Genomic DNA, 26,443 nt, shown 5'->3' with positions numbered 1-26,443 from the left:
ATATGCGTTAATATACGATATTTGTTTTTCTCTTTCTGACTTACTTCACTCTGTATGACAGTCTCTAGATGCATCCACGTCTCTACAAATGACCCAATTCCGTTCCTTTTTATGACTGAGTAATACTTCATTGTATATATGTACCACATCTTCTTTATCCATTCGTTTGTCAATGGGCATTTAGGTTGCTTCCATGACCTGGCTATTGTAAATAGTGCTGCAATGAACATTGGGGGGCATGTGTCTTTTTTAATTATGGTTTTCTCTGGGTATATGCCCAGTAGTGGGATTGCTGGGTCATATGGTAATTCTATTTTTAGTTTTTTAAGGAACCTCCATACTGTTCTCCATAGTGGCTGTATCAATTTACATTCCCACCAACAGTGCAAGAGGGTTCCCTTTTCTCCACACCCTCTCCAGCATTTCTTGTTTGTAGATTTTCTGATGATGCCCATTCTAACTGGTGTGAGGTGATACCTCATTGTAGTTTTGATTTGCATTTCTTTAATAATTAGTGATGTTGAGCATCTTTTCATGTGCTTCGTGGCCGTCTGTATGTCTTCTTTGGAGAAATGTCTATTTAGGTCTTCTGCCCATTTTTGGATTGGGGTGTTTGTTTCTTTGATATTGAGCTGAATGAGCTGTTTATGTATTTTGGAGATTAATCCTTTGTCCATTGATTCATTTGCAAATATTTTCTCCCATTCTGAGGGTTGTCTTTTCGTCTTGTTTATGGTTTCCTTTGCTGTGCAAAAGCTTTGAAGTTTCATTAGGTCCCACTTGTTTATTTTTGTTTTTATTTCCATTTCTCTAGGAGGTGGGTCAAAAAGGATCTTGCTGTGATTTATGTCATAGAGTGTTCTGCCTATGTTTTCCTCTAAGAGTTTGGTGGTGTCTGGCCTTACATTTAGGTCTTTAATCCATTTTGAGTTTATTTTTGTGTATGGTGTTAGGGAGTGTTCTAATTTCATTCTTTTACATGTAGCTGTCCAGTTTTCCCAGCACCACTTATTGAAGAGGCTGTCTTTTCTCCATTGTATATCCTTGCCTCCTTTGTCATAGATTAGTTGACCATATGTGCATGGGTTTATCTCTGGGCTTTCTATCCTGTTCCATTGATCTATATTTCTGTTTTTCTGCCAGTACCATATTGTCTTGATTACTGTAGAATTGTAGTATAGTCTGAAGTCAGGGAGTCTTGATTCCCCCAGCTACGTTTTTTTCCCTCAAGACTGCTTTGGCTATTCACGGTCTTTTGTGTCTCCATACAAATTTTAAGATTTTTTGTTCTAGTTCTGTAAATAATGCCATTGGTAATTTGATAGGGATTGCATTCAATCTGTAGATTGCTTTGGGTAGTGTAGTCATTTTCACAATATTGATTCTTCCAATCCAAGACCATGGTATTTCTCTCCATCTGTTGGTGTCATCTTTAATTTTTTTCATCATTGTCTTATAGTTTTCTGCATACTGGTCTTTTGTCTCCTTAGGTAGGTTTATTCCTAGGTATTCTTTTTATTGCAGTGGTAAATGGGAGTGTTTCCTTAATTTCACTTTCAGATTTTTCATCATTAGTGTATAGGAATGCAAGAGATTTCTGTGCATTAATTTTGTATCCTGCAACTTTACCAAATTCATTGATTAGCTCTAGTAGTTTTCAGGTGGCATTTTTAGGATTCTCCATGTATAATATCATGTCATCTGCAAACAGTGACAGTTTTACTTCTTCTTTTCCAATTTGGATTCCTTTTATTTCTTTTCCTTCTCTGATTGTCATGGCTAGGACTTCCAAAACTATGTTGAATAAGAGTGGTGAGAGTGGACATCCTTGTCTTGTTCCTGATCCTAGAGGAAATGCTTTCAGTTTTTCACCATTTGAGAATGATGTTTGCTGTGGGTTTATCGTATGTGGCCTTTATTATGTTGAGGTAGGTTCCCTCTGTGCCCACTTTGTGGAGAGTTTTTATCATAAATGGGTGTTGAATTGTGTCAAAAGCTTTTTCTGCATCTATTGAGATGATCATGTGATTTTTATTCTTCAGTTTGTTAACATGGTGTATCACATTGATTGATTTGCGTATATTGAAGAATCCCCGCATCCCTGGGATAAATCCCACTTGATCATGGTGTATGGTTCTTTTAATGTGCTGTTGGATTCTGTTTGCTAGTATTTTGTTGAGGATTTTTGCATCTATATTCATCAATGATATTGGTCTATAATTTTCTTTTTTTGTGATATTTGTCTGGTTTTGGTATCAGGGTGATGGTGGCCTCGTAGAGTGAGTTTGGGAGTGTTCCTCCCTCTGCAATTTTTTTGGAAGAGTTTGAGAAGGATAAGTGTTAACTCTTCTCTAAATGTTTGATAGAATTCACCTGTGAAGCCATCTGGTCCTGGACTTTTGTTTGTTGGAAAATTTTTAATTACAGTTTCATTTTCATTATCTGTGATTAATCTGTTTATATTTTCTAATTCCTCCTGGTTCAATCTTGGAAAGTTGTACTTTTCCAAGAATTTGTCCATTTCTTCCAGGTCATCCATGTTATTGTCATATAGTTGCTCGTAGTAGTCTCTTACGATGTTTTGTATTTCTGTGGTGTCAGTTGTAATCTCTCCTTTTCCATTTCTAATTTAGTGATTTCATTCCTCTCCCTTTTTTTCTTGATGAGTCTGGCTAAAGGTTTATCAATTTTGTTTATCTTCTCAAAGAACCAACTTTTAGTTTTATTGATCTTTGCTATAGTTTTCTTTGTTTACATTTCATTTATCTCTGCTCTTATCTTTATGATTTCTTCTTTCTACCAACTTTGCATTTTCTTTGTTCTTCTTTTTCTAGTTGCTTTAGGTGTAAGGTTAAATTGTTTATTGAAGATTTTTCATGTTTCTTGAGGTGAGCTTGAATTGCTATGAACTTCCCTCTTAGAACTGCTTTTGCTTTGTGCCATAGGTTTTGGATCGTTGTTTGCATTGTCACTTGTTTCTAGGTATTTTTTTATTTCTTCTTTGATTTCTTCAGTGATCTCTTGGTTATTTAGCAGCACACTGTTTAGCCTCCATGTGTTTGTGTTTTTAATTGTTTTTTTCCTGCAATTGATTTCTAATCTCATAGTGTTGTGGTCAGAAAAGATGCTTGATATGATTTCAGTTTTCTTAAATTTTCCAAGGCTTGATTTGTGACCCAAGATGTGATCTATTCTGGAGAACGTTCTGTGTGCACTTGAGAAGAAAGTGTAGTCTTCCGCTTTCAGGTAGAATGTCCTAAAAATATCAGTTAAGTCTATCTGGTCTGTGTCATTTAAAGCTTCTGTTTCCTTATTTATTTTCTGTCTGGGTGATCCGTGTATTGGTGTAAGTAGGGTGTTAAAGTCCCCCACTTTTATTGTGTTACTGTCGATTTCTCCTTTTGTGGCTGTTAGCATTTGCCTTATGTATTGAGGTGCTCCTATGTTGGGTGCATAAATATTTATAATTGTTATGTGTTCTTCTTGGATTGATCTCTTGATTATGTAGTGTCCTTTCTTATCTCTTGTAACAGTCTTTATTTTAAAGTCTATTTTATCTGATATGAGTATTGCTACTCCAGCTTTCTTGTGATCTCCGTTTGCATGGAATATCTTTTTCTATTCCCTCACTTTCAGTCTGTATGTGTCCCTAGGTCTGAAGTGGGTTTCTTGTAGACACCATATGTAAGGGTCTTGTTTTTGTATCCTTTCAGCCACTCTGTGTCTTTTGGTTGGAGCTTTTAATCCATTTACATTGAAGGTGATTATTGATATATATGTTCCTACTACCATTTTCTTAATTGATTTGGGTTTGTTCTTGTGGGTCTTTGTCTTCTCTTGTGTTTCCCACTTAGAGAAGTTCCTTTAGCATTTGTTGTAAACCTGGTTGGTGGTGCCAAATTCTCGCAGCTTTTGCTTGTCAGTAAAGCTTTTGATTTCTATGTCAAATCTGAATGAGACCCTTGCTGGTTAGAGTAATTTTGGTTGTAGGTTTTTCCCTTTCATCACTTTAAATATGTCCTGCCACTCCTTTCTGGCTTGCAGAGTTTCTGCTGAAAGATCAGCTGTTAACCTTATTGGGATTCCCTTGTATGTTATTTGTTGCTTTTCCATTGCTGCTTTTAATATTTTTTCTTTGTATTTAATTTTTGACAGTTTGATTAATATGTGTCTCTGTGTGTTTCTCTTTGGGTTTATCCTGTATGGGATTCTCTGCGCTTCCTGGACTTGATTGACTATTTCCTTTCCCATGTTACGGAAGTTTTTGACTATAATCTCTTCAAATATTTTTTCAGACCTTTCCTTTTTCTCTTCTCCTTCTGGGACCCCTATAATTCGAATCTTGGTGCGTGTAATGTTGTCCCAGAGGTCTGTGAGACTGTCCTCAATTCTTTTCATTCTCTTTTCTTTATTCTGGTCCCCAGCAATTATTTCCCGCATTTTATCTTCCAGCACACTTATTCGTTTTTCTGCCATTGATTCCTTCTAGAGTATTTTTAATTTCAGTTATTGTGTTGTTCATCATCGTTTGTTTGCTCTTTAGTTCTTCTAGATCCTTGTTAAACATTTCTTGTATTTTCTCCATTCTATTTCCTAGATTTCGGATCATCTTTACTGTCATTACTCTGAATTCTTTTTCAGGGGTCGCCTATTTCATCTTCATTTATTTGGTCTTGTAGGTTTTTACCTTGCTCCTTCGTCTGTAACATATTTTTTTGTCATTTCAATTTTTTTTTTTTGATGGCTAGGTCTGTATTCCTGTCTTACGGGTTGTTTTGCCTGAGGGGTCAAGCACTGGAGTTTGCAGGCAGTTGGGTAGAGTGGGTCTTGGTGCCTAGATGAGGACCTCCAGGAGGCCTCACCCTGATTAATATTCCCTGGGGTCTGAGGTTCTCTGTTAGTCCAGCGGTTTGGACTCAGTGCTCCCACCACAGGAGCTCAGGCCTGACCTCCAGCCTAGTGGCCGGGGGTTCCTCCTGTCCCCTCAGGGGACTGGTGCCTGGTAGGTGCCCTAGTTGTACCGAGACGCGAACTCCACATCCTCCTAGTCCACCATCTTGACTCCCTCTCTTCTCTTCGAAGTATTTTTATATCTCTCTTTGGTCATATAAAGTATAAGCCTAGTTTGTTTCTTACCTGACTCATTATGAGATTACCTGTGTCTTCTTAGGTCACCAAACGTGATGAAGACTCTTCTTTGATGCAGCTGAAAGAAGAATTTAGAACCTATGAAGCTCTGCGGCGAGAGCATGACTCCCAGATAGTGCAGATTGCTATGGAAGCAGGCTTACGAATTGCACCAGACCAGTGGTCCTCTTTGCTTTATGGGGACCAGTCTCACAAATCTCATATGCAGTCCATTATTGACAAGGTAGACCCTTTTTTGTTCCTTACTTCTTGGAGTAATCATGCAGGTTTGGTAATTCATTTATTTAACAAGTGTATATTTAAGTGAATCTTGTATGTCAGGCTCTTATAAATTATATTGTCTGTAACTGAGTGTCATGTCATAACTAGTCACATCATAATAGCAGTTTGTTCATGTAAAGGTTTTTTTTTTTTTTTTTTTTAATTTTTATTTATGGCTGTGTTGGGTCTTCGTTTCTGTGCGAGGGCTTTCTCTAGTTGTGGCAAGTGGGGGCCACTCTTCATTGCGGTGCGCGGGTCTCTCACTATCGCGGCCTCTCTTGTTGCGGAGCACAGGCTCCAGACGCGCAGGCTCAGTAATTGTGGCTCACAGGCCTAGTTGCTCCGCGGCATGTGGGATCTTCCCAGAGCAGGGCTCGAACCCGTGTCGCCTGCATTGGCAGGCAGATTCTCAACCACTGCGCCACCAGGGAAGCCCCATGTAAAGGTTTTTTAAATTGAGGTATAATTGACATTGTTCATATAAGATTTGATTTAATTAGTTTTAATGCTGTATCCAGTGCTGTTTCACATTCCTGTGACAGTCTCCTATCTCTATTTTTTCATTGCCTTTCTTCCTTCTTGTTTTCTGAGTTTTGATCACTGTATTAGTTGAATTCATTTTCTAAACGCCTTTATTGTCTTCCTGGAACAGCCATTTAATGGCCTGCAAGATGTATACATTGAGGTTTCTTGTGATTCTTAGCCAGAAAAATTTTACATTATAAGTTACCAACCATTCTATATTTGATCAAATTTTCAGTAAACTTATTTCTACTTTATTTGTTGTTTGTTATGATGAAAAGATCACTTGAGTACACATGAATTTTAGGTCAGGCCCCATTATTTCTGACTCTGAGTTATATTTAATTCTTTTAAAACTATAGAGTAATACTTAAACTGATTTTGTTGCAGTTCAACATGAAATATGTGAAAGTGCTGTATAAAAATCTTAAAAGTGCCATATAAATATATTATGTACAGTAATTTTTTAAAATTTTCACTATTTACCTTAATTTTTACTATTTTATCTTAAATCCTTATAACCATAGAGATGATTATACATTAGAATCCACCTTACATTTAATTTAAAGAAATAATGTCGGGACTTCCCTGGTGACACAGTGGTTGGGAGTCCGCCTGCCAGTGCAGGGGACACGGGTTTGGGCCCTGGTCCAGGAAGATCCCACATGCTGCGGAGCAGCTGGGCCTGTGTGCCACAACTGCTGGGGCCCGTGCACCTAGAGCCCATGCTCCACAATGGGGGAGGCCACCACAGTGAGAAGCCCGCACACCACGGTGAAGAGTATCCCGCACTCGCCGCAACCGGAGAGGGCCTGCGCGCAGCTGCAAAGACCTAGAGCAGCCAAAAATAAATACATTAAATAAATAAATTAAAAAAAAAAAAAGAAATAATGTTAGTATGTAAGAGTAGCCTAAATAAAATAATATTTAACACTTACTGAGAGCTTAGTATGTGTGTGGTGGTTTTATTTTATTTTTTGATTTTAGTGCGTTAATACTTTGCTCAGAATATTTTAGTTCAGTTTAGTTTAGTTTATGTTATTTTAGTTTATAGTTTCGTTCAGTTCAGTTTTTGGCCGCACTGCGTGGCTTGCAGAATCTTAGTTCCCTGACCAGGGATTGAATCCTGGCCACAACAGTGAAAGTGCCAAGTCCTATCCACTGGACCGCCAGGGAAAGCTTCCTATCTGGTGGTTTTAAATAATTCATTTAATCTTCTCAACAGCCCTGTTTTATACAGAGACAGAGGGAGATTAAATACATTTCTCCAGAATCACGTAGGTAATAAGTGACAAAGCTGGATTTGAACTTGGACATTCTGACTCTAGAATCCCTGCTCTTAACTACTAAACCTCTTTCCAGACTATTCTCCCCCCACCCCACCCTTTTTTTGTTTTTTTGCTATTCCTAAAGGTAAAATTCTTGAAATAAGTAGAAGGTTGATGTCAAAGGAGAATTAGGAAATGTTTTATAACTGCATGGTGTGTAATTGTCAGTATAATGTGTATTATTTGTTCTGTCCTATAGATACCTTTATCAAAACTTCACCTGCAACTCCTAGGCCTGAAATTATGCAGTGGACTGATTATAACCTTAATCATGATCTTTTAAAGGAGTGGCTTTCTACCTCTGAAGAGAAACTTGACTTGCTTTTATGAAAATTCTACAAGGAGGTTAAATTAACCTTCTTGTCTGAACTGGACTATATAACTAGATGTATATCCTGCAATAATTTTCTCACACCATGAGCAGTAATTTGAATTTAATATCCTAAACCTTCTTACAACAATCTGGTAAATGAAGTTAGCAGTGTGACATCTTATTATTATATAGAGCAATAGAACTTTGTGTGATAATGAAAATATTCTGTATACATGCATTGTCCAATATGCTGATCACGAGACACACTTGGCTGTTAAACACTTGATGTGTAACTTGTGTAACTGATGAACTAAAATTTTTATTTTACATACTTAAAATTTTTAATAGCCATATGTTGCTAATGGCTACTGTATTGGACAGTGCAAATGGAGAATTTATTAAAAGTGATAAGGAAAGCAATAACCCTAGTAAGTTAATAGACAAAGAAACATGAAATAACAGTTCACAAACAGGAAGTACATCTAATTGATGGGCTAGAATTCGGCGCCAATAATAAATACATTTAAAGCAGTGACGTGCCAAATATTGCCTGTTAAACTGTAAAGAAACATATACTCTCATTCATTGCTGATGGTTTGTAAAATGCATTACAGGTCGTTTGAGAAACAATTTGTCAGTGAAGCCTCAAAATATTCATGTACTTTACCAAACCTACTATTTCCAGGAATTTATTTTACAGGAATAATCCAAACTTTCAAAAAGGTTATGAATGCAAAGGTGTTAATTGCTAAATTATTTACAAAGGATAAAATAAAGGGATGGTTAAAGAAGTTAAGATATATCTGCTCAGAACACTGTTACATGGCCATTAAAATTGTGGTCATGCCAGGACAGATACTCTCTTCAGCCACTAAGTAGCATTTGATTTCTCTTTAAAAAAAGTTAGTGAAATATTTTTGTTAAGTCTCAGTGGTAGATACATGGGTATTATTATATTAGACAGTTACTTTGAAGTATTTCATAATAAAAATGGTTAGGTATTTTTAAAATACCTTTGTTATAATATTAATGGTAGGCAAATCCATAAGTTTATAAATAGCTGATTATAAGTATATGAAAAACATGCAAAGATGAAAAAATTGAATAAAGACATGCCAGCATTTTAATGATTAGTTGTGTTATTCCATGTTTTTTAAAATGTATGCTTTTTAAAAATTTACGTTTTAGAATGACCTTTGGGGGAGAAAAAGTTCCACATGTGTATATATATATATATATTTTTTAAGTGAAAGTGAGTTTATTTAGAGAGATAACACACATTCCATAGGCCGAACACAGTCAGTCTCAGAAGTGAGAGCAGCCCTCATCTATATTAATAAACTACATAGAGATCTAAATGTTTCCAAGTAAGAACCCTTAGTTAGTATCACATAACCAGGTTTTTTACTTTGCAGGTCATATGTATTGACCAGCTTAGGGGAGTTAGTGCAAGTATGTGTGTCATTAAGCCTTAGGAAAATACACAACCTGTTAGCCTCCAAGAATCCCAAACCAGTATAGGATTTTTTGAACTGGAATGAACTTCTCAAATTATTTAGTCCATACAACAGATGGAGTTCAGATAGAGTCTGTAAAGGTTATATCTGATGTCATAATCTTTGGTCCATAACAGAACTTGAATTCAAACACAGTTTGAGTACAGTTTCATTGTTTGTGCTGTTGTATAGCATTATCTCTAGACTGTATTTCCAAATTTCAATTATTTGGAAAGACCCCAAGAGCCAAAGTAACACAGTACTGTAAGAACTGGAGATGTAAAGAGTATTTCCAAATTGAGGAGGTGAGAAAGATCTCACATTTGAGGAATGTGATGGCAGAGGGAAGAGAGTATACAATATACCAACCTGTGGATGCAGAGAAGTGCAGGGTTTGTTCAAGTAACAAGTGATCCAGTCTGGCCAGAGCATGGGATGTCTGGGAAGATAAAAATTAAATATAATTAATTGCAAAAATGGTTGTGATATTGTAAATAATCTTTATTTTAAAAGGATTATCTGGTCTTTGGGGGAAGTTAATATTTATCATTTTTTAAGTTGCAGACCCCAGCCTCTTTTGCACAAAGTGTTCAGGAACTAACAATTGCTCTCCAGAGGACTGGAGATCCAGCAAACTTGAATCGACTAAGACCCCATTTGGAGCTATTAGCAAACATTGACCCTAGTCCAGGTAAGCCCAGGGGAAATTAACGGGCTATCCTATATGTGCCTTAGTGCTATTGGTTGAGTCTTTTAATTATCTTTTGTTACATTTCTCTAGAATTTCCCAGAGTAGTAATTCCAAATCTTTTCTATAGTATTTAAGTTTATGGCCCCAATCTTGTCTGTCTCTTTATTACTTCAACTAATATTTATTTAATACTTTTTACTGTGCTGCTCACTTTACCAGCAAAATAGGTTCCCTCTGGGATCCTTTATGTTTCTTCCCTCTCTCATCACAAATTGTGCTCTATTTTTACCATTTTCATCTCTTTTGACAAAACTCAAGTTTTCTCATTTTTTCTGTATCATATGTCCTTAGTTGCATTTTTTTGGTCCCAACTTTACTTTCTCTACGATAATCTTGTTCTATCACATATCCTCCCGTGTGTGTCTACTTTGTCCAGCCATTTCCTGTTCCTTCTCCTTGACCTGAAAGTCACCCAACCTTCATTTTTCACTTAATACTTACATTTAGGGTGTGTTAGCTTATATCCTATTGCTGTCACTGTGTTTATTCCTACTACTGAACTAAAATTCTTAACATTCACTAGTAATTTCCTAGTTTCTAATTCCAAAGATTTCTTCTCGGTCCTTAAATAACTTGATTTGTCTTCAGCATTTGATAATGTTGTTGACAACTTCCTTGATATAGAAACTCTCCTGATACCTTATCTTTCTGTAGTCTTATGATTCTCTTCTGGCCTGTCTGAATGCTGGTTCTGTCGTATTTTGACCACTCTTTCTTCTTCTGCCTCCTAAGGAGTAGGCTGGTTGTGTTCTTGGAATTTTGTTTTTTCTGTGCTCTTCTGTTGATGATGATGGTCATTCATTCTCAGCATCAGGTATTATTCCTTTATAGATAATAGACTCCCAAATATCTCTATCACTATTATCTCTTCATCACTCCAGACCTACTTTCCCAAATGCTTTCTGAGATTCTGTATCCTCTCCTCTCCTTAGTGTGTTTCAAAACAAACTCATCTTCCCTTGATACCTGCTCTTCCTCCTGTCTTCCCTTTCTCTGTAAATGAGCTCATTCTCTGAGGTATGTAAGCTTAAAACTTGAGTCTTTTGTCTTACCTCATATCTTTTCCTTTCACTTGCTCTACATACCATTTCAGACAACAGGATTTTTTTTTTTTTTTTTTTTTTAAAGCTGCATTGGGTCTTCATTGCTGCACATGGGCTTTCTCTAGTTGTGGCGAGTGGGAGCTGCTCTTCATTGCGGTGTGTGGGCTTCTCATTGTGGTGGCTTCTCTTGTTGCGGATCATGGGCTGTAGGCACACGGGCTTCAGTAGCTGTGGCATGTGGGCTCAGTAGTTGTGGCACGCACACAGGCCCTAGAGTGCAGGCTCAGTAGTTGTGGTTCATGGGCTTAATTGCTCCGCGGCACGTGGAATCTTCCCGGACCAGGGCTCGAACCCGTGTCCCCTGCATTGGCAGATGGATTCTTAACCACTGTGCCACCAGGGAAGCCCGAGACAACAGGATTTATCTGTTCTTTCACAATATCCCTCTATCCCATGCCTATTAATACTGCCTCAGTTGAGGGCCTCATTCCTTTTCCTGAGACTAAACGCCTTTCATTTTTCTCTACTCTTTTAATTCTTCCTTCTAGTCTACTTACTGCTGCAAAATGAATCACATCTCAGATCTTATTTTACACTCATGAACTTTTAGTGACACCCCTTTGCTTATAGAATAAGGTTTGGAACTCTTGACCATGACATTCAGAGTAGTAAATTTATTACCAAAATCGCTTAATCAAACCAGGTAAGATCTTTTTTTATGTTTTTATTTTATTACTTTTTAAAAATTATTTATTTTTTTTGGCCGTGCCACACGGCATATGGGATCTTAGTTCCCTGGCCAGGGGTCAAACCCAGGCCCAGGGCAGTGGAAGGGCAGAGTCTTAACCCCTGGAGTGCCAGGGAATTTCCCTAAGATCTATTTTTAGAACACAATGATTTTTTTTTTCCCCCATTTCTGTGCTTTGATCATTCTGAGCAATCAGAAGAGCACTTCACAAGCTCACTACCTCATCAACACCAATCTATCTACCTACTTCTGTGCCAGTATATTCTACTCTCCTTGTGTAATAGTGGATAAACCATGTAACAGTGGATAAACTTCTAGCTAAGGCCACCCTCTCTCCTCATGTACCAGTATCATCTTGTCAAATATATCCTTCCAGTATCATCTGTTTCTTATGTCATCAGTTTTCTTTCTCTACTAGAGTAGCTCTATCAACATACAAACATTTTATTGTTCCTCTCATCAAAACCCACTTTTGACACCATTTGTCATCTACCTATGATTCCGATTCTCTCCTTTTTATAACACTCTTGAATGCAGTCCTATCAGGCATTTATCTCTACCACTCAATCAAAATTGCTTTTGTCAAAGTCACAAGTGACTTCCATGCAGCTAATTCCAAATGTCAATTCTTGGTTCTCTTTGTGTTTGACCTGTTAGCAACATTTAACATTGTTGTTTACTCTCTACTCCTTGTACCACTCTTTTAACTTCCAGGCCACCACACTCTCCTAGTTTTCTTCTTACTTTATTGAACCCTCCTTCTCAGCCTCTTTTGCTGATTTCTCATCTCCATAGGCTCTAAACTTTTTTTTGTTTTTTTCCCATAGCATCTCACCTTTTTTTCCCCATAGCCTCTAATCCTTGAAGTGCTTCCAGAATTTAATCCTTGTGTCTCTTTTCTATTTATACTCATTGCCCGGGTAATCTCATGTAGTGTCTTCAAAGTCTCATGGCTTTAAATATTATTTATATGACTCACACATTTACTATATTTCGTCAATTCTGAAGCTCACATTTTTTTTTCACGTTTTAGCATTTCCGAAACTGGACTGCATTTGTATAATCAATGACAGGTGATAATTAGCAATCTTTTCCATTTTGGTAGCACATAAAATAATGGTATGTGTTACAGTTCATGGTGTTTTAGAATCTGTGTAACATAGTGTATACAGCCTAGACCTTCTTCCTGAATTCTTTTGTATATCCACCTGCCTGCTCAATATCCAATAGTTCTACTTGAATATCTAATAAGAATTTCAAAAGTAGTCTGTCCAAAAGTGAGTTCCATCCCCTGTCCCCTGCCCACCCACCCACCATTCTTGTTAGTGGCAACTCCATCCTTCCATTTCCTCAGTCCAAACACCTTGGAGATACCATCAACTCGTCTTTCTCTCATAAGGTACATCTAATCTATCAGTATATCGTGTAGGCCTTACCTTTAAAATCCATTAGGAATCCATCTACTTATCACCTTCACTGCTACCCCCTCATCCCTCTTCATAGATTATGGAATAGCCTTCTGTTGTCTGTCTGGTTCTAGCATAGGAGCCAGAGTGATCCTGTTACCCCTCTGCTCAAAAACTCTCCAGTGCTTTCCATCACTCAGTAAAAGCCAGTCTTTTCTATGACCTACCAGGCGTCACATGATCTGGTCTTCCTTTACCTCTCTCCAACTTCTTTTACTCTTTTCCCACCTCATTCATTCCAGATTTCACCTCCGTGAACATGTCAGGCATACTCCCATATTAGGGCCTTTGCACTTATTCTTCCTTTTTCCTAGAATGTTTTTCTCTTCATATATCCTAATATATCTACAAGGCACACTCAAACCCTACTTTCAGGTCTTTAATCAAATGTAACCTTCTCTAAGAGGCCTTTTCAGGCTACCCTGTCTAAAATTTTACACATACCTGGCCCACTCCCTTTCCTTGCTCTATTTATTCAACTCAGTATCTAAATACTCTGTATTTTGGTTGTTTATCTTATTATCTGGCTTTTCTCCTTGCATAGAATAGAGGTTTTTGTTTTGATTGCTACTGCTTCCCTCCCAACTAGAATAATACCTGGAACTTACTAGGTGTTCATTAAAATACTTTGTTGTATGACTGATCTCTTTACTTTCTGTGCATCTTTATCCTTTTCTCCTGTTGAAATTACACCTGTCTTTCAAAGCCTAGTTCAAATGCCATCACCCAGGAGTTTTTTAGAGTGTTCCAACAGGAAGTCATTTCTACATATGTGTTCTCGCTTCATTTTATATTTCTTTTAGAGAACATTTCAGATTTAGCCTTACAGTTAATTTTTCCTTTATAAAGTCACAGTACTTACTAAATGAAGAGTGTGTATAGCATAGCTGCTTTATATAATAGCTCTTCTACTAAATTTTTTAAGCATCCTGTTTAGCAATACTTGCTTTACAAAGAATTTCAAAATAGACATTACAAATTGGCTGACTGTAGGCAGTCCACAGTCAAGTTTGTTTGATCCACAAAGTGTTGGTCTGCACTATACTCTAAATTTTTTAGGTGCAAACACTCAAAAACTAGAAATTTTTACATAAAAATCTCAAATTTCAGTTTTCCCTAGGAAACAGTGGTGTATCTGCCAGTGTCAGCCTTGCATCTTCACATAACAACAGTCAGCTAAAGTTGAATAGTAACGATAATCTTAGATGTGAGGCATACTCTTTAACACAATCCCTGTCACTCTTCATTGCCATTTTCAACACTAAGGGTCTGATGACAGTTGCCGTTTATTATCTGTCATATTTAATTCCTTTGTTACCTTCACTGTCCCTGAAGTTATTTTAGATTGTAACCCCTGCTTTAAAAGGATATATTTATTCCTTTAAGGTGATGTTTAGGTGAATAAGCTATTTCATGAATAGCTGTATGAAGCTTAACTTGATTTCACTGAAGTGCTGACACTCCTTTACTAATTTAATATTGGGCAGAACATTGAATAACATAGTCTGAAAATGTTTTTAATTTGTTGTGTAGATGCTCCTCCTCCTACTTGGGAACAGCTAGAAAACGGGCTGGTTGCTGTGCGTACAGTGGTACACGGGTTGGTTGATTATATCCAGAATCACAGCAAAAAAGGAGCAGATCAGCAGCAGGTAAGGGACATGTTTGAAACTTAGAAGTAAGCCACTGTGTCTATCCTTACAGATAAAAGCAAAGCCAACAGGATGACGTGAATCTTTTTAGACTCTGTAAAAACTAGAAATTAAACTAAAATAAAAACCTATTTTTAACTCCCTGTTCCATTAGACATCATGAAGAATGTAACAAAAATTATAAGATTTATAGTTTAGAATGGTTAGCAGCCAGTTTATTGGATTAGCCTAGTAATTTTATGTGACAACATTGAAATTAAATAATCCTTGTTGGTCTAATGTGCTGGAGTCACTTTTCACATTGGATATAGCAGCATTTGATTCTTGCTAAAGGTTATTCCATTTATATAAAATTATTCTCTTTGGTTACTATTATATTTCAGTTTGACAGTAGATACCACTTTTCAGTGCTAATGCTGTATCTCTCCAGTACTGTTCACATATTTTGTAAATGCTTTTTCTGCATTAGCATTCAGATATTTTTCATTCATAATGTCTGTTATGACAGTGGGCCAAATTTTCCTCAGGTATTTTTAGATGAAATATATGGCAGTAAAATATAATAGCGTGTGTTATGGCTAGAGTTTTTAATTTTACTCCCAATAATTTCATTTTGCGCTCAGAATTTATGTTAGGTTCAGTACATCTTTTATTTTGTAGTAGTAAGCTTGAGAAATTAAAACTTTGTTATTAATTTATCTGGCTCAGTAAATATTAACAATAGGTTATTCAATATTCCTTTTTTCTTTAAAAGTAAGAAATATTAAAAGTGTCCTAGCAGAATAATATGGATATGCTTTTCCCAATCTAAGCACAGATCAGGACTTTATTTTATGATTAAGAAATTTAGAAAATTAAAAACTTACTTTTAACTCCCTGTTCCATTAGACATCATGAAGAATGCTACAAAAATAATATTAACTTTTAAGTTCTGCCTCTTGTAGATTTGTAGTGTGTTATAAGGAAACATAATTGTAAGTATAGCTATATTGAACATTGTCCACAACAAATATTAGGAGACAGTTTAAATATTTGAAAGTCCTAATCTCCAGTGGTTTGCTTGTCCACTGTAAAACGTTGGAAAGAAGATCATAGAGCTCTCATGAGATTGAATCAAGAATTTATGTGATGTTACATGTTTTTTTTTTTTTTTTTTTACAAATTTATTTATTTATTTTTGGCTGTGTTGGGTCTTCGTTTCTGTGCGAGGGCTTTCTCTAGTTGTGGCAAGTGGGGGCCACTCTTCATCGCGGTGCGCGGGCCTCTCACTATCGCGGCCTCTCTTGTTGCGGAGCACAGGCTCCAGACGCGCAGGCTCAGTAGTTGTGGCTCACGGGCCCAGTTGCTCCGCGGCATGTGGGATCTTCCCAGACCAGGGCTCGAACCCGTGTCCCCTGCATTGGCAGGCAGATTCTCAACCACTGCGCCACCAGGGAAGCCCCTGATGTTACATGTTTGATAGTTAATATCAGCGTATCAGAAAAATCAGGACTACTTTTTTTTTTAAGTAATTTATTTTGCACACTTTCCAGGACTTTTCTCTGGGCAGTCTAGATAAGTGTATGAGTTAGTCTGAATTATTCATCTAGATTATTAAGATCCTAAAATGGCAATGCAAGATTTACATTTTTTTTTTTATGGCTAATGTTTTAATTTTGGTCGTAGCCTCCACAGCATAGCAAATATAAAACATACATGTGTCGAGACATGAAGCAGAGAGGAGGATGCCCTCGTGGGGCCAGCTGTACATTTGCACACTCACAGGAGGAACTGGAAAAGTAAGTGTGAAAGTCATCAGACTCAACCTTCCAGTAATTTGTTAGAGAATAAGATAGAATTATTAAGTAGAATAATTTGCTGCCATTGAGAAATATGAAAAGATGTAGTTGCATTCCCTTTGATGAATAGGAAATGTTTAGAAAGTAATACAGAATTTTAAAAAAGAAAACCAAAGCAGTTTCTTCACCTTTCATTACATTGTACCTACAACAAGTAGGAAGCTACTTGTGGTTAACTGAATCTAAAAGTGACTCATTTTCACTATACCCCCCCAATTAAAAGTCTAAGAATTTTCATCAACTTTAACTATTGATTTTAACTAACTGCATAATGCATTTCCAATGGAAAAATTTGCCCTTTGCTCTATTCAAGAAATTATTTATTGCCTGGCTCATTTTCACAGATTATTTCAAATTTCAAGGACCAGATAATTTCAGTGATGTTAAATTGCCAGCACATAGTAGAAAGAAAGGAAAAGCTTCTTAATTGTTTTATAAAACCAGTATAACGCTGACAGTAAATCTGACAAAGCACAATTAAAGAAAACTACAAATTCATCTCACACATTAATATTTTTAAAATCCCAAATATTAAAACTTAGAATTCAGTAATACATTAAAATAGACACCATTACTAAGTGCAAAGGTAGCATAATATAATTACTCTGGGTTAGAGAAGAATGGGTATGATAACCACGTGATCATATCCAAAGATGCCAAAAGGCATTTGAATAATATCCGATGTCCGTGATAGATCAAGATCCCTTAGTAGAACAAAAACATAGATGTTTTCCCAAAATGATAATTAAATCTCAAATCAAAAGCCAGCATGATAGCATGATGCTTAATTGGTATTAGTTTATTAGATTCAGTCTTGTTACAGACAAGAGTAAGGGAAAATTTTCTACTAGTAAAAAATGTTATTTAACATTCTGGAAGTTGTAGCTAATGTATGTAAACAGAATGAAATAGCCAAAATCATTAAATGGGAATACTCAAGAGAAATACTAGAAACAAAAGAAACAAGAATTTAGTAAGGTAGCAAATCAAAAAATTAGTTTACAAAAATAAAGTACTCTCATATAAACTAGAGAGGGAAACATAACCAGTTAAAAAGTAAGGTGACATTAAAATCCCTTTTGCGTTAACAACAAAAACAAAAAAAGATAAACACCAAATAATAAACTAATAAGAAGTATCCAGGATCTATTGAATTGAATTAGTAAACTACATAGGAACATAAGAGAAGAGTTGAATAAATGAAGAAGCATACTGTGTTCTTGGATAAGACTTGGCATTATAAAGGTTTTATTTCCTCTTAAACAGTAAGTTCAGTGAAATCCCAATTAGAATCTTAACGTGATGATTTTGGGAACCTAACAGAATCATTCATTTGGGAGAAAAAATATGCCAATAGCCAGGAAAATTTTGGGTAAAAAAGGTCTTCAACAGGGGCTAGACTAATAACTATTAACCTGTTTTATGAGCTAAAGTAAGTATAAAGACTGTGGTATTAGCATAAGAATAGATAGACCAATGAAATACAATAGAAAATCTAGAAAGAGTTCCAGATACATATAGGAACTCAGCATATGTGCAAAAGGTGGCATTTCACATCAATAACAAAAAAACATGATGATGAAACAACTCTATCCATTTGAAATATAGGGCTGGATTATTACCTTTACACCAAAACAAATTATAAATTTATCAGAGATTTAAATGTTTTAAGAGGAAACTATAGAGTACTTAGAAATTTTTGTTGTTATATAATCTTACAGTAGGAAGGATTTTTTAAGAATGACACCTAGCATCTATAAAGGAGAAGATCAATAAATCTGATTACGTGAAAATTAAAAACTTAAGATAATGGCCCAAACACCACAAACTTAAAAAAAAAAGTGGGGAAATGACATAGAAAAGGCTGATATCCGTAACATAAAATGAGCTCCTACAAATCTGTAAGAAAGAGAAGAACCAGTAGATATATGGATCATGTAAATAAGCAATTCACAGAAAAAACACTAATGGCCAGCAAACATGTGAAACTATGTTCAATATCATGAATTGTTAAAGAAATGTAAAGTAAAATAAAACTTTATATTTTTGAACTGTCAAATTGTCAAAGACTGAGGCTAGCCAGTGTTTAATGAGATATTGAAAAAAGCCTTTTTTTGTTAATCGGTAGTAGTTATAGCTTTGGAGCATTATAAGAATTTCTAACGTGCATACATTAGACTTAATAATTCTGCTTTTGGTTATTCACACAAGTGCAAAGTACATGTACATAATTTTCTGTTATTACATTGTTTTAATAGCAAAAAATTAGGGACAACCTAAAATGTACTGACAAAGAAATATTTAAGATTATGAAGTAGAGGAAAATATTTACTATGCAGCCATATATGACCCTATTTCTGTAATTTATAATCTTAACAAATCTAAGAATATTAAGCCAGTGTATGGAGTGGAAAAATCTGTATTATATACCAAGCTGTTAACAGTGGTTACCCCTGATGGGTGGTCCACCCCCTGCCCCTTACCCCAAAGTGTGTGTGTGTGTGTGTGTGTGTGTGTGTGTGTGTGTGTGTACACACATACACAAGTTTTTAAGTTGATAGCTAGAGCCAATGTTTCAAGAGAATTTCTAGAAAATGATGTGCTTGGAATCCTTTCCTTTTGTATCCATTTCTTAAATACATTTTAGTTCTTGATTTTTGCTTTTGCTTTTACAGTTTTGGTTTTTGATGTGTGCCTTTGCTTTTTATATAGATTTCGTAAAATGAACAAACGCCTGGTTCCCAGAAGACCCCTGAGTGCCTCTTTGGGTCAACTTAATGAGGTGGGCCTGCCTTCAACAGCTATCCTTCCGGATGAAGGTGCAGTGGATCTGCCTAGCAGAAAAACCCCTGCTCTGCCAAATGGAATTGTATCAGCAGGGAATACAGTAACACAGCTGATTCCACGAGGGACAGACCCCAGCTACGATTCTAGTCTGAAACCAGGAAAGATAGATCACCTGAGCAGTAGTGCGCCTGGATCCCCTCCTGACCTGTACGTTGTTTTTCCTAACTTTTATTTAAAGTTTCTTTATAGACGTAAAGTAGAAGGAAGAAGGAATAATCAATGCTTTGTTTTGGGGGGCTTATTTTGTTGTTTTTTACTTCTATTTCCTGTGCCAGTGATTTTTGAGAAACAATTAGCATAGGTGACATAAGATCAAAGTTTGCAAATTTTGTAGAAGAAATGGCTGTTGGAAGAAACCAGTTTCCCAAATTGTGGCAATTTTTTTTTACATTTAACAATTTGTGTACATTAGAAGTATTTTCAAGACCTTAAACTTGACTTGCAGCATCTTGCTCCCATAGGCTAGAATCTGTCCCTAAGAGTATTTCTGCCTTGCCTGTTAATCCACATCCTGTACCTCCAAGAGGGCCAACAGACCTGCCCCCTATGCCTGTCACCAAATCACTTCAGATGGTACCGCGAGGTTCTCAGTTATATCCAGCACAACAGGCAGATGTTTATTACCAGGATCCTCGAGGAGCTGCTCCACCATTTGAACCAGCACCTTATCAGCAGGGTAATGATCTTTCACTTAATGTCACTCACTTTTCTTAGAAGGTATGAGAATGATTTCAAGAGTGATCATATTTTCAGTAATCTCAAAATAAATAAATGCTTTTTTTAATACTTGGAAAAAACCGAGGTTATATGATCAGCTAAATAGTATGAAATAAATGAAGTAGCAAAGCTATGAAAAGTAATTCGCCCTAACTGGTAAAAGCAGTTGTATATTAAATATGTTTACATATTTATAGAAGTAAGTCATCCAAGTAGACAATGGAAATTTGCTGAGGCTGTATATATTTTCCTGACCAAAATTTTCTTCGAGTACGAGAAAAGAATTTAATATTACAGTGGATATAAATTAAACACACAGTACATTTTTTTGCTTTCAGTTGTCACCTAATATTTTTTCTAGGCCCTGTAATATATATGAAAAAATGCAAATACATACTTTTAGATAGTTTATAGTATAGAATCAGTATTAGTAAAGAATAGAAAACTATATGTGTGAGAGTATATATATCTATATATGTGTTTAAAATGAAGTGTTCAGTTGTGGTAGTTAATATTACTGTGGTAGAAATTAACTGCAAGACTCAAGGAAGATCATTGAGAACTTGAGGAATCAAAAGACTTTGTGGAAGGATGCCCTAAGTAGAGGTATTGGGAATAGAAAGGAAAATTTACAAATGGATTGTAAAGATGAGAGTCTAGAGTAAAGGAGGAGTAAGGAGACTCGTTGTTAATCCAGGTGTGACTGTTGAGGTCTGGATTAGTGTGATGGGAAAAAAGAAAGTATTTGAGAAAATAGACAAATGTGGAAAATTAGCCAGTTTTAATAATATACCAGGTATGGAGAATGAGGAGAGGACTTGATTGAGGTTTCACATAATGTAATTCATGTGAAAAAATAAACAACGATTTTTAAACTAAAGTGTTGACTCTATCAGAAACAGTATAGTGCTATTGTTTTTTAAACCGGGATAGATTCAAGGTGTTCTCCATTTCCCTTTCCCAAGGCTATATTAATTTTGAATCAGCAGTGTCTTTTCTGATTTCAAAAAAAGTAGTTTTTTGGTTTTTTTTTAAATTATTTATTTATTTATTTATTTATTTTTGGCTGTGTTGGGTCTCCATTTCTGTGCGAGGGCTTTCTCTAGTTGCAGCGAGCGGGGGCCACTCTTCATCGCAGTGCACGGGCCTCTCACTGTCGCGGCCTCTCTTGCTGCGGAGCACAGGCTCCAGACGCGCAGGCTCAGCAGTTGTGGCTCACGGGCCTAGTTGCTCCGCGGTACGCGGGATCCTCCCAGACCAGGGCCCGAACCCGCGTCCCCTGCACTAGCAGGCAGACTCCCAACCACCGCGCCACCAGGGAAGCCCCCAAAAAAGTAGTTTTAAAGTTGGCATGGTGTCATTAATACATATAAGAATATGATAAAAGTTGATCTGTGTCTTCCTTTTGACCATTCATTGCAGGAAAAACCCAACTGCTTTTGTTGAGTTAACCTTACATATGCTGAATCAGTAAGGGTTCAATTGCAGATAGCAGAAACCATTCTGGCTATATTAGCAGAAAGAGGTTTAATGCAGAGAGTCCTACAAAATCAGTAGAAGCACTGGAAAAGCAGACTTAAGCTAGGCCTCCAGGAATGAGTCCCAGAGCTAGTTGCTGAAAGACCCTGTTACAATGAAGCTGTAGAAATAGGAAACTTCTGCCCTAATCACCAACTTGAGGAGCTCATCAGTTGAGGCAAACGTCTTGAAATTGGGAAGCTACTGCCACGACTGTTGTCTCAAGAACTCTAGGGGACTTCCCTGGCGGAGCAGTGGTTAAGACTCTGCACTTCCACTGCAGAGGGCACGGGTTCAATCCCTGGTGGGGAACTAAGATCCCACATACCGCACGGCACAGCCAAAAAACAAAGAACTCTAGAGCTATGCAGTTAGCTACTAGATCTGTAGCAGCAGAATGGATCTCTTTCCAGTTAACTCAATTTCACATTCAAAACTTATGCAGATGAGTGATTTGTAGAACCTAAGCTTCAGGGAAATATAGTTTTTTTGCTTTTCAGTGTTTGCAGTATGTTAAGGCACACCAGAAAGATGGTCAAACAATTGAGAGAGCCAATTTACTGTTGTAGACTATAAGTAGATTGGTGTTTTCAATAACTTTTAAGGATAATTTTTGCTTGTTGTTTTTCGCAAAGCTAGCCTGACTACATAAGCAGAGGGAAAAACATCTAAAGAAAGGAGTGGATTTTTAATTCTTTAGTGTTGAAATATTTTAAAAGGAAAAGTCTTAAATAGAAAAATAGATTGGCTCATTGTTGCTTTTGGTTCCTCTTTTGTATTGTACAGGTATGTACTATCCTCCACCACCACAATGTGTGTCCCGCTTTGTCCGACCTCCGCCATCTGCTCCTGAACCTGGTCCTCCCTACTTGGATCATTATCCACCGTACCTCCAAGATCGTGTAGTAAACTCTCAATATGGCACACAGCCACAACAGTACCCACCTGTGTACCCACCACACTACGATGGCCGTCGAGTATACCCTGCTCAGTCTTACACAAGAGAGGAGATTTTCCGAGAAAGTCCTATACCCATTGAGATTCCACCTGCAGCAGTACCATCCTATGTACCAGAATCCAGAGAAAGATACCAACAGATGGAGGCTTACTATCCAGTGGCTCCCCACCCAACTCAGATCAGACCTTCGTACAACAGAGTATGCTGGGTTTTTGGGGTTTTTCTTATTATATAGATTTACGTGATTATTGCTTGCAGTGATTTTTTTTTTTTTAACCTTTTGCCATGGTAATAACTCTTTGATCAATCAGTTCTTTTTTAAAAGAAAGCATCTTCTCTTTTTTCACCTTTTCATCATCTGCATAGGTTGTTTGGTTTTTTTTTAACTTTTAAAGGGGAAAAAAATTAATACCCCACTCCCGCTAACCCATCTTAGTTTCTGAACATTAGATGGTTTTATTAACATTTCTAGATTTATTTAAAAATTATGGTCTCTGACCAAGAAAAAGAAACTTAAATTTAGCTCTTTGGGAAATCCTGAGAGCTTTTGGGGGTTTTGTTTGTTTTGTTTTGCTTTGTTTTATTAAGTCTTGCTGTTTCAGATGTTAAGATGAGTATACAAGCTGCTTATTTAAAATATGTGCTAAGTGAATCAATGTGTCCTGAAATTCTTTTTCAATTTTTACTCATCTTTGCATTTTCAGGAGCCTCCTTACAGCCGGCTTCCTCCCCCTCCCCAGCCCCATCCTAGTCTAGATGAGCTACATCGAAGACGAAAGGAAATAATGGCACAACTAGAGGAAAGGAAGGTTATCTCTCCACCTCCTTTTGCACCTTCACCAACATTGCCTCCTGCCTTCCAACAAGAGGAAGTAAGCACATCTTTTTTAGTCTCTTTATCAGTTTTTCCTTAATCAGTGATTTATTGTGTCCTATTTAAGTCATCTTCACCTATTCCCAAGGTCATGAGGGTGTTTTCCTCTAAAAGGTTTATTATTTCACATTTAGATCTACAGTCCATCTAGAATTGATTTTTGTATATAGTGTCTTAGGAGTTAAGATCAGTTTTTTCCCCAAAGGATATCTCATTGATCAAGCATCATTTAATGAAAAGACCATCCTTTCCCCAGTACCCTGCAGTCACCTTTATCATAATCTGGTCACCTTTGTCATAGTCAGCTGACTGTATGTTTCTGAACTCTATTCTGTTTCATTGATCTGTTTCTCTATCCTTGTACCAACACCACATTGTCTTAATGTAGTAGTAGTGTACATCTTAATGTGGTGGTGTATGTTTTCCAGTTTTGGTCTTCAGGATTATCTTTGCTGTTCCTGGTCCTTGGAAATTCCAGACACATTTTAGAATCAGCATGTGGATGTCCACAGAAATCTCTGCTGCAGTTTTTATTAGGATTACATTGAATCTCTGGATCTGGGCAGCCCAGTATGGTAATAACCACTAGCCACATGTGGATAATGATGCTTAAAATGTGGCTAGTTCGAATTCATGTGTGCTGTAAGCATAAAACATACATTGGATCTGAAGGTTTAGTACCCCCCCCCCAAAATATCAATATATTTTACATGTTAAAATGATACTACTTTGGGTGTATTAGATTAAATAAAATGTATTGTTAAAATTAATTTTACCTGTTTCTTTTTATTTTTTAATATGGCTACTAAAATGTTTTAGATTACATATGTGGGTCAATTATATTTTCATTGGACAGTGTTGCTTTAGATCCATTTGAGGAGAAGTGACATCTTTCCAATATTGAGTCTCCAAGAACATGGTATACCCTCCACTTCCTTGGATCTTCTTTAATTTTTGTCAATAGTGTCATATCTCATATAGTTTTCAGTGTCTTGCACATCTTTCAATAAACTTATTCCTAGAAAACTAATGTTTTTGAAGCTATTTTAAATGGAATCCTTTTTGAAATTTCATTTTCTCTTTGTTATTATTAAAGAGAAATTAAGTAGATTTTTGTGTATTTTGACACCTGTGTTCAGCAGCCTTGGTAAGTTTCCCTATTAATTCTAGTATTTGTTAGTGGATTCTTTTGGATTTTCTGTGCACACAGTCATGTCCTCTGTGAATAATGACCATTTTACTTTCTCCTTTTCAATTCTTAAGTCTTTTCTTTTTTTTAATCTTAGTTATGTGAGCTAGATCCTCCAGTATAAAATAAAAGTGATGATAGGTTTTCTTATTTCCAGTCTTTGAGCAAATGGAGCTTCTAATAATTTACCATTATGATGTTTGCTGTCAGCCTTTTTGTAGGTAATCTTTATCAGATTAATGAAATTTCCCTATATTCCTAGTTTTTATAGTTGAGACTGTCAAAGGTTTATTCAGTAGTGAGGAAAACAGCAGGATGATAAAGTTGATTCAAAGAGTAGGAGAGACAGGCTAATATAGATAGTGAAAGGCAGGGAAAAAAACACTGAAATAGAGTTGCTAGAATAAACTGGTTAATGTACTAGAGGGTAATAAACCATAATTTGAGGGTTATCAGTATTTCCACAAAGCAGTACTAACAGTTATCATGAATGAGTGTTGTCTTATTATCTTTTTAATGTCTTCAGGGTCTATAGTGACCCCATAGACATTTTTCCACTTCTGATAATTTTTTTCCTTGATCAGTCTTGCTAGGGATTTATCATCAGTTTTATCTTTTCAGAAAGCCAGCTTTTTGCTTTGTTGATCTTATTTATTTAATTATTTTGGTTTGTTGATTTTACATAACTGCCTCAGCTCAATGTGTGTGTATGTGTGTGTGTGTATATATATATAAATATATATATATATTTTTTTTATGTCAAGTAGGTTTTTTCAGTAGGGTTGCAGTTGATATTATGTAAGGAAAATGTCTTGCATCCTTTATTTGTAGAATTATGATTCTAAACAATATTTCTAGCTGACAAATTATGAATAATAAGCAATGAAAATTGAAATATATCACATTGCATATAATAAACAGTAAACTTTGGGGTCTACAAAAGTAATCTACTAAATAAAGATTGTTCATAGTATCTGGCTTTCCTGTCTAAACACTTTGGATGAATTTTCCACAATAATGTAGGTTAATTAGTAAAGCTATAACATCTATTTTTTTTATCTTCTATTAATATAATTTTACTTGTAAAGTATCAACATTACATGATATTTTTTCAAAAACTGACTATTAGAGACGTCCCAGAGCCTTGTTATGCCATACCATTTTTTGAGAAATATGGAAAGCAGTATGACACTGTGAAAAGTGAGCTAATTTTGGAATGAAATATACTTATCTATGAGGTTCAGCTTTGTGACTCAGTGTGTGATCTTTTGTAAGTTATTTAGCCTTCATTAACCCTGAGGCTCAGGTTTCTCTATTTGTAAATCAAGCATAATAAAACCCACCTCACAGTGGTGTGGTGAAGATTAAATGAGACATAAGGCCTCTGGCACAAAGCAGGCATTCAGTAAATAATAACTGTGTATTTATTACTTTTTTACTTGTAATAAAAATGATAATAATGCCTGGCTGTTACAGAACTTCATCTATTGACAGAATTATTTTAGTTACTGACATACAAAGCTATATAATTAAATTTCAGTTCTGATTATAAACAACCTACATATAATTATACTAAATTCATACATTATAAAAATATATAATATAGAAAGAAATTTCTCCAAAATCTCATTTTCTATATCACTGTCAGTTTATTATATATTTTAACTTTTTATATATGTTTCAACTTTTCTGTGCATGAACTAACACATCATTATAATTTTTAATCAGATCATTTAGTAATAATATATTCAGATTTTACGTTTTGCATTTTTTT

The 26,443-nt window shown here is 36.0% G+C and overlaps 1 protein-coding gene across 3 annotated transcripts in view; it reads left to right on the top strand.

Moving 5' to 3' along the window:
* Window positions 1-26,443, top strand: part of RC3H1 (ring finger and CCCH-type domains 1) — a 99,343-nt gene that overhangs the window by 56,801 nt on the left and 16,099 nt on the right. For 2 of the 3 annotated variants that reach the window (XM_057547513.1, XM_057547515.1), the window contains exons 6-13: window positions 5,171-5,371; window positions 9,627-9,759; window positions 14,610-14,728; window positions 16,394-16,506; window positions 19,279-19,560; window positions 19,875-20,089; window positions 22,435-22,805; window positions 23,311-23,478. In XM_057547513.1, the coding sequence (XP_057403496.1) occupies window positions 5,171-5,371; window positions 9,627-9,759; window positions 14,610-14,728; window positions 16,394-16,506; window positions 19,279-19,560; window positions 19,875-20,089; window positions 22,435-22,805; window positions 23,311-23,478 (1,602 nt within the window). The remainder of the gene's footprint in view (window positions 1-5,170; window positions 5,372-9,626; window positions 9,760-14,609; window positions 14,729-16,393; window positions 16,507-19,278; window positions 19,561-19,874; window positions 20,090-22,434; window positions 22,806-23,310; window positions 23,479-26,443) is intronic. The other variant, XM_057547523.1, reaches the window with a different exon arrangement.

This window comes from Balaenoptera acutorostrata, chromosome 1 (assembly GCF_949987535.1).
Source record: "Balaenoptera acutorostrata chromosome 1, mBalAcu1.1, whole genome shotgun sequence".
NCBI lineage: Eukaryota > Metazoa > Chordata > Mammalia > Artiodactyla > Balaenopteridae > Balaenoptera > Balaenoptera acutorostrata.
The sequence above is the reverse complement of the archived record's forward strand: the minus strand, read 5'-3'. Positions and strand labels throughout refer to the sequence as shown.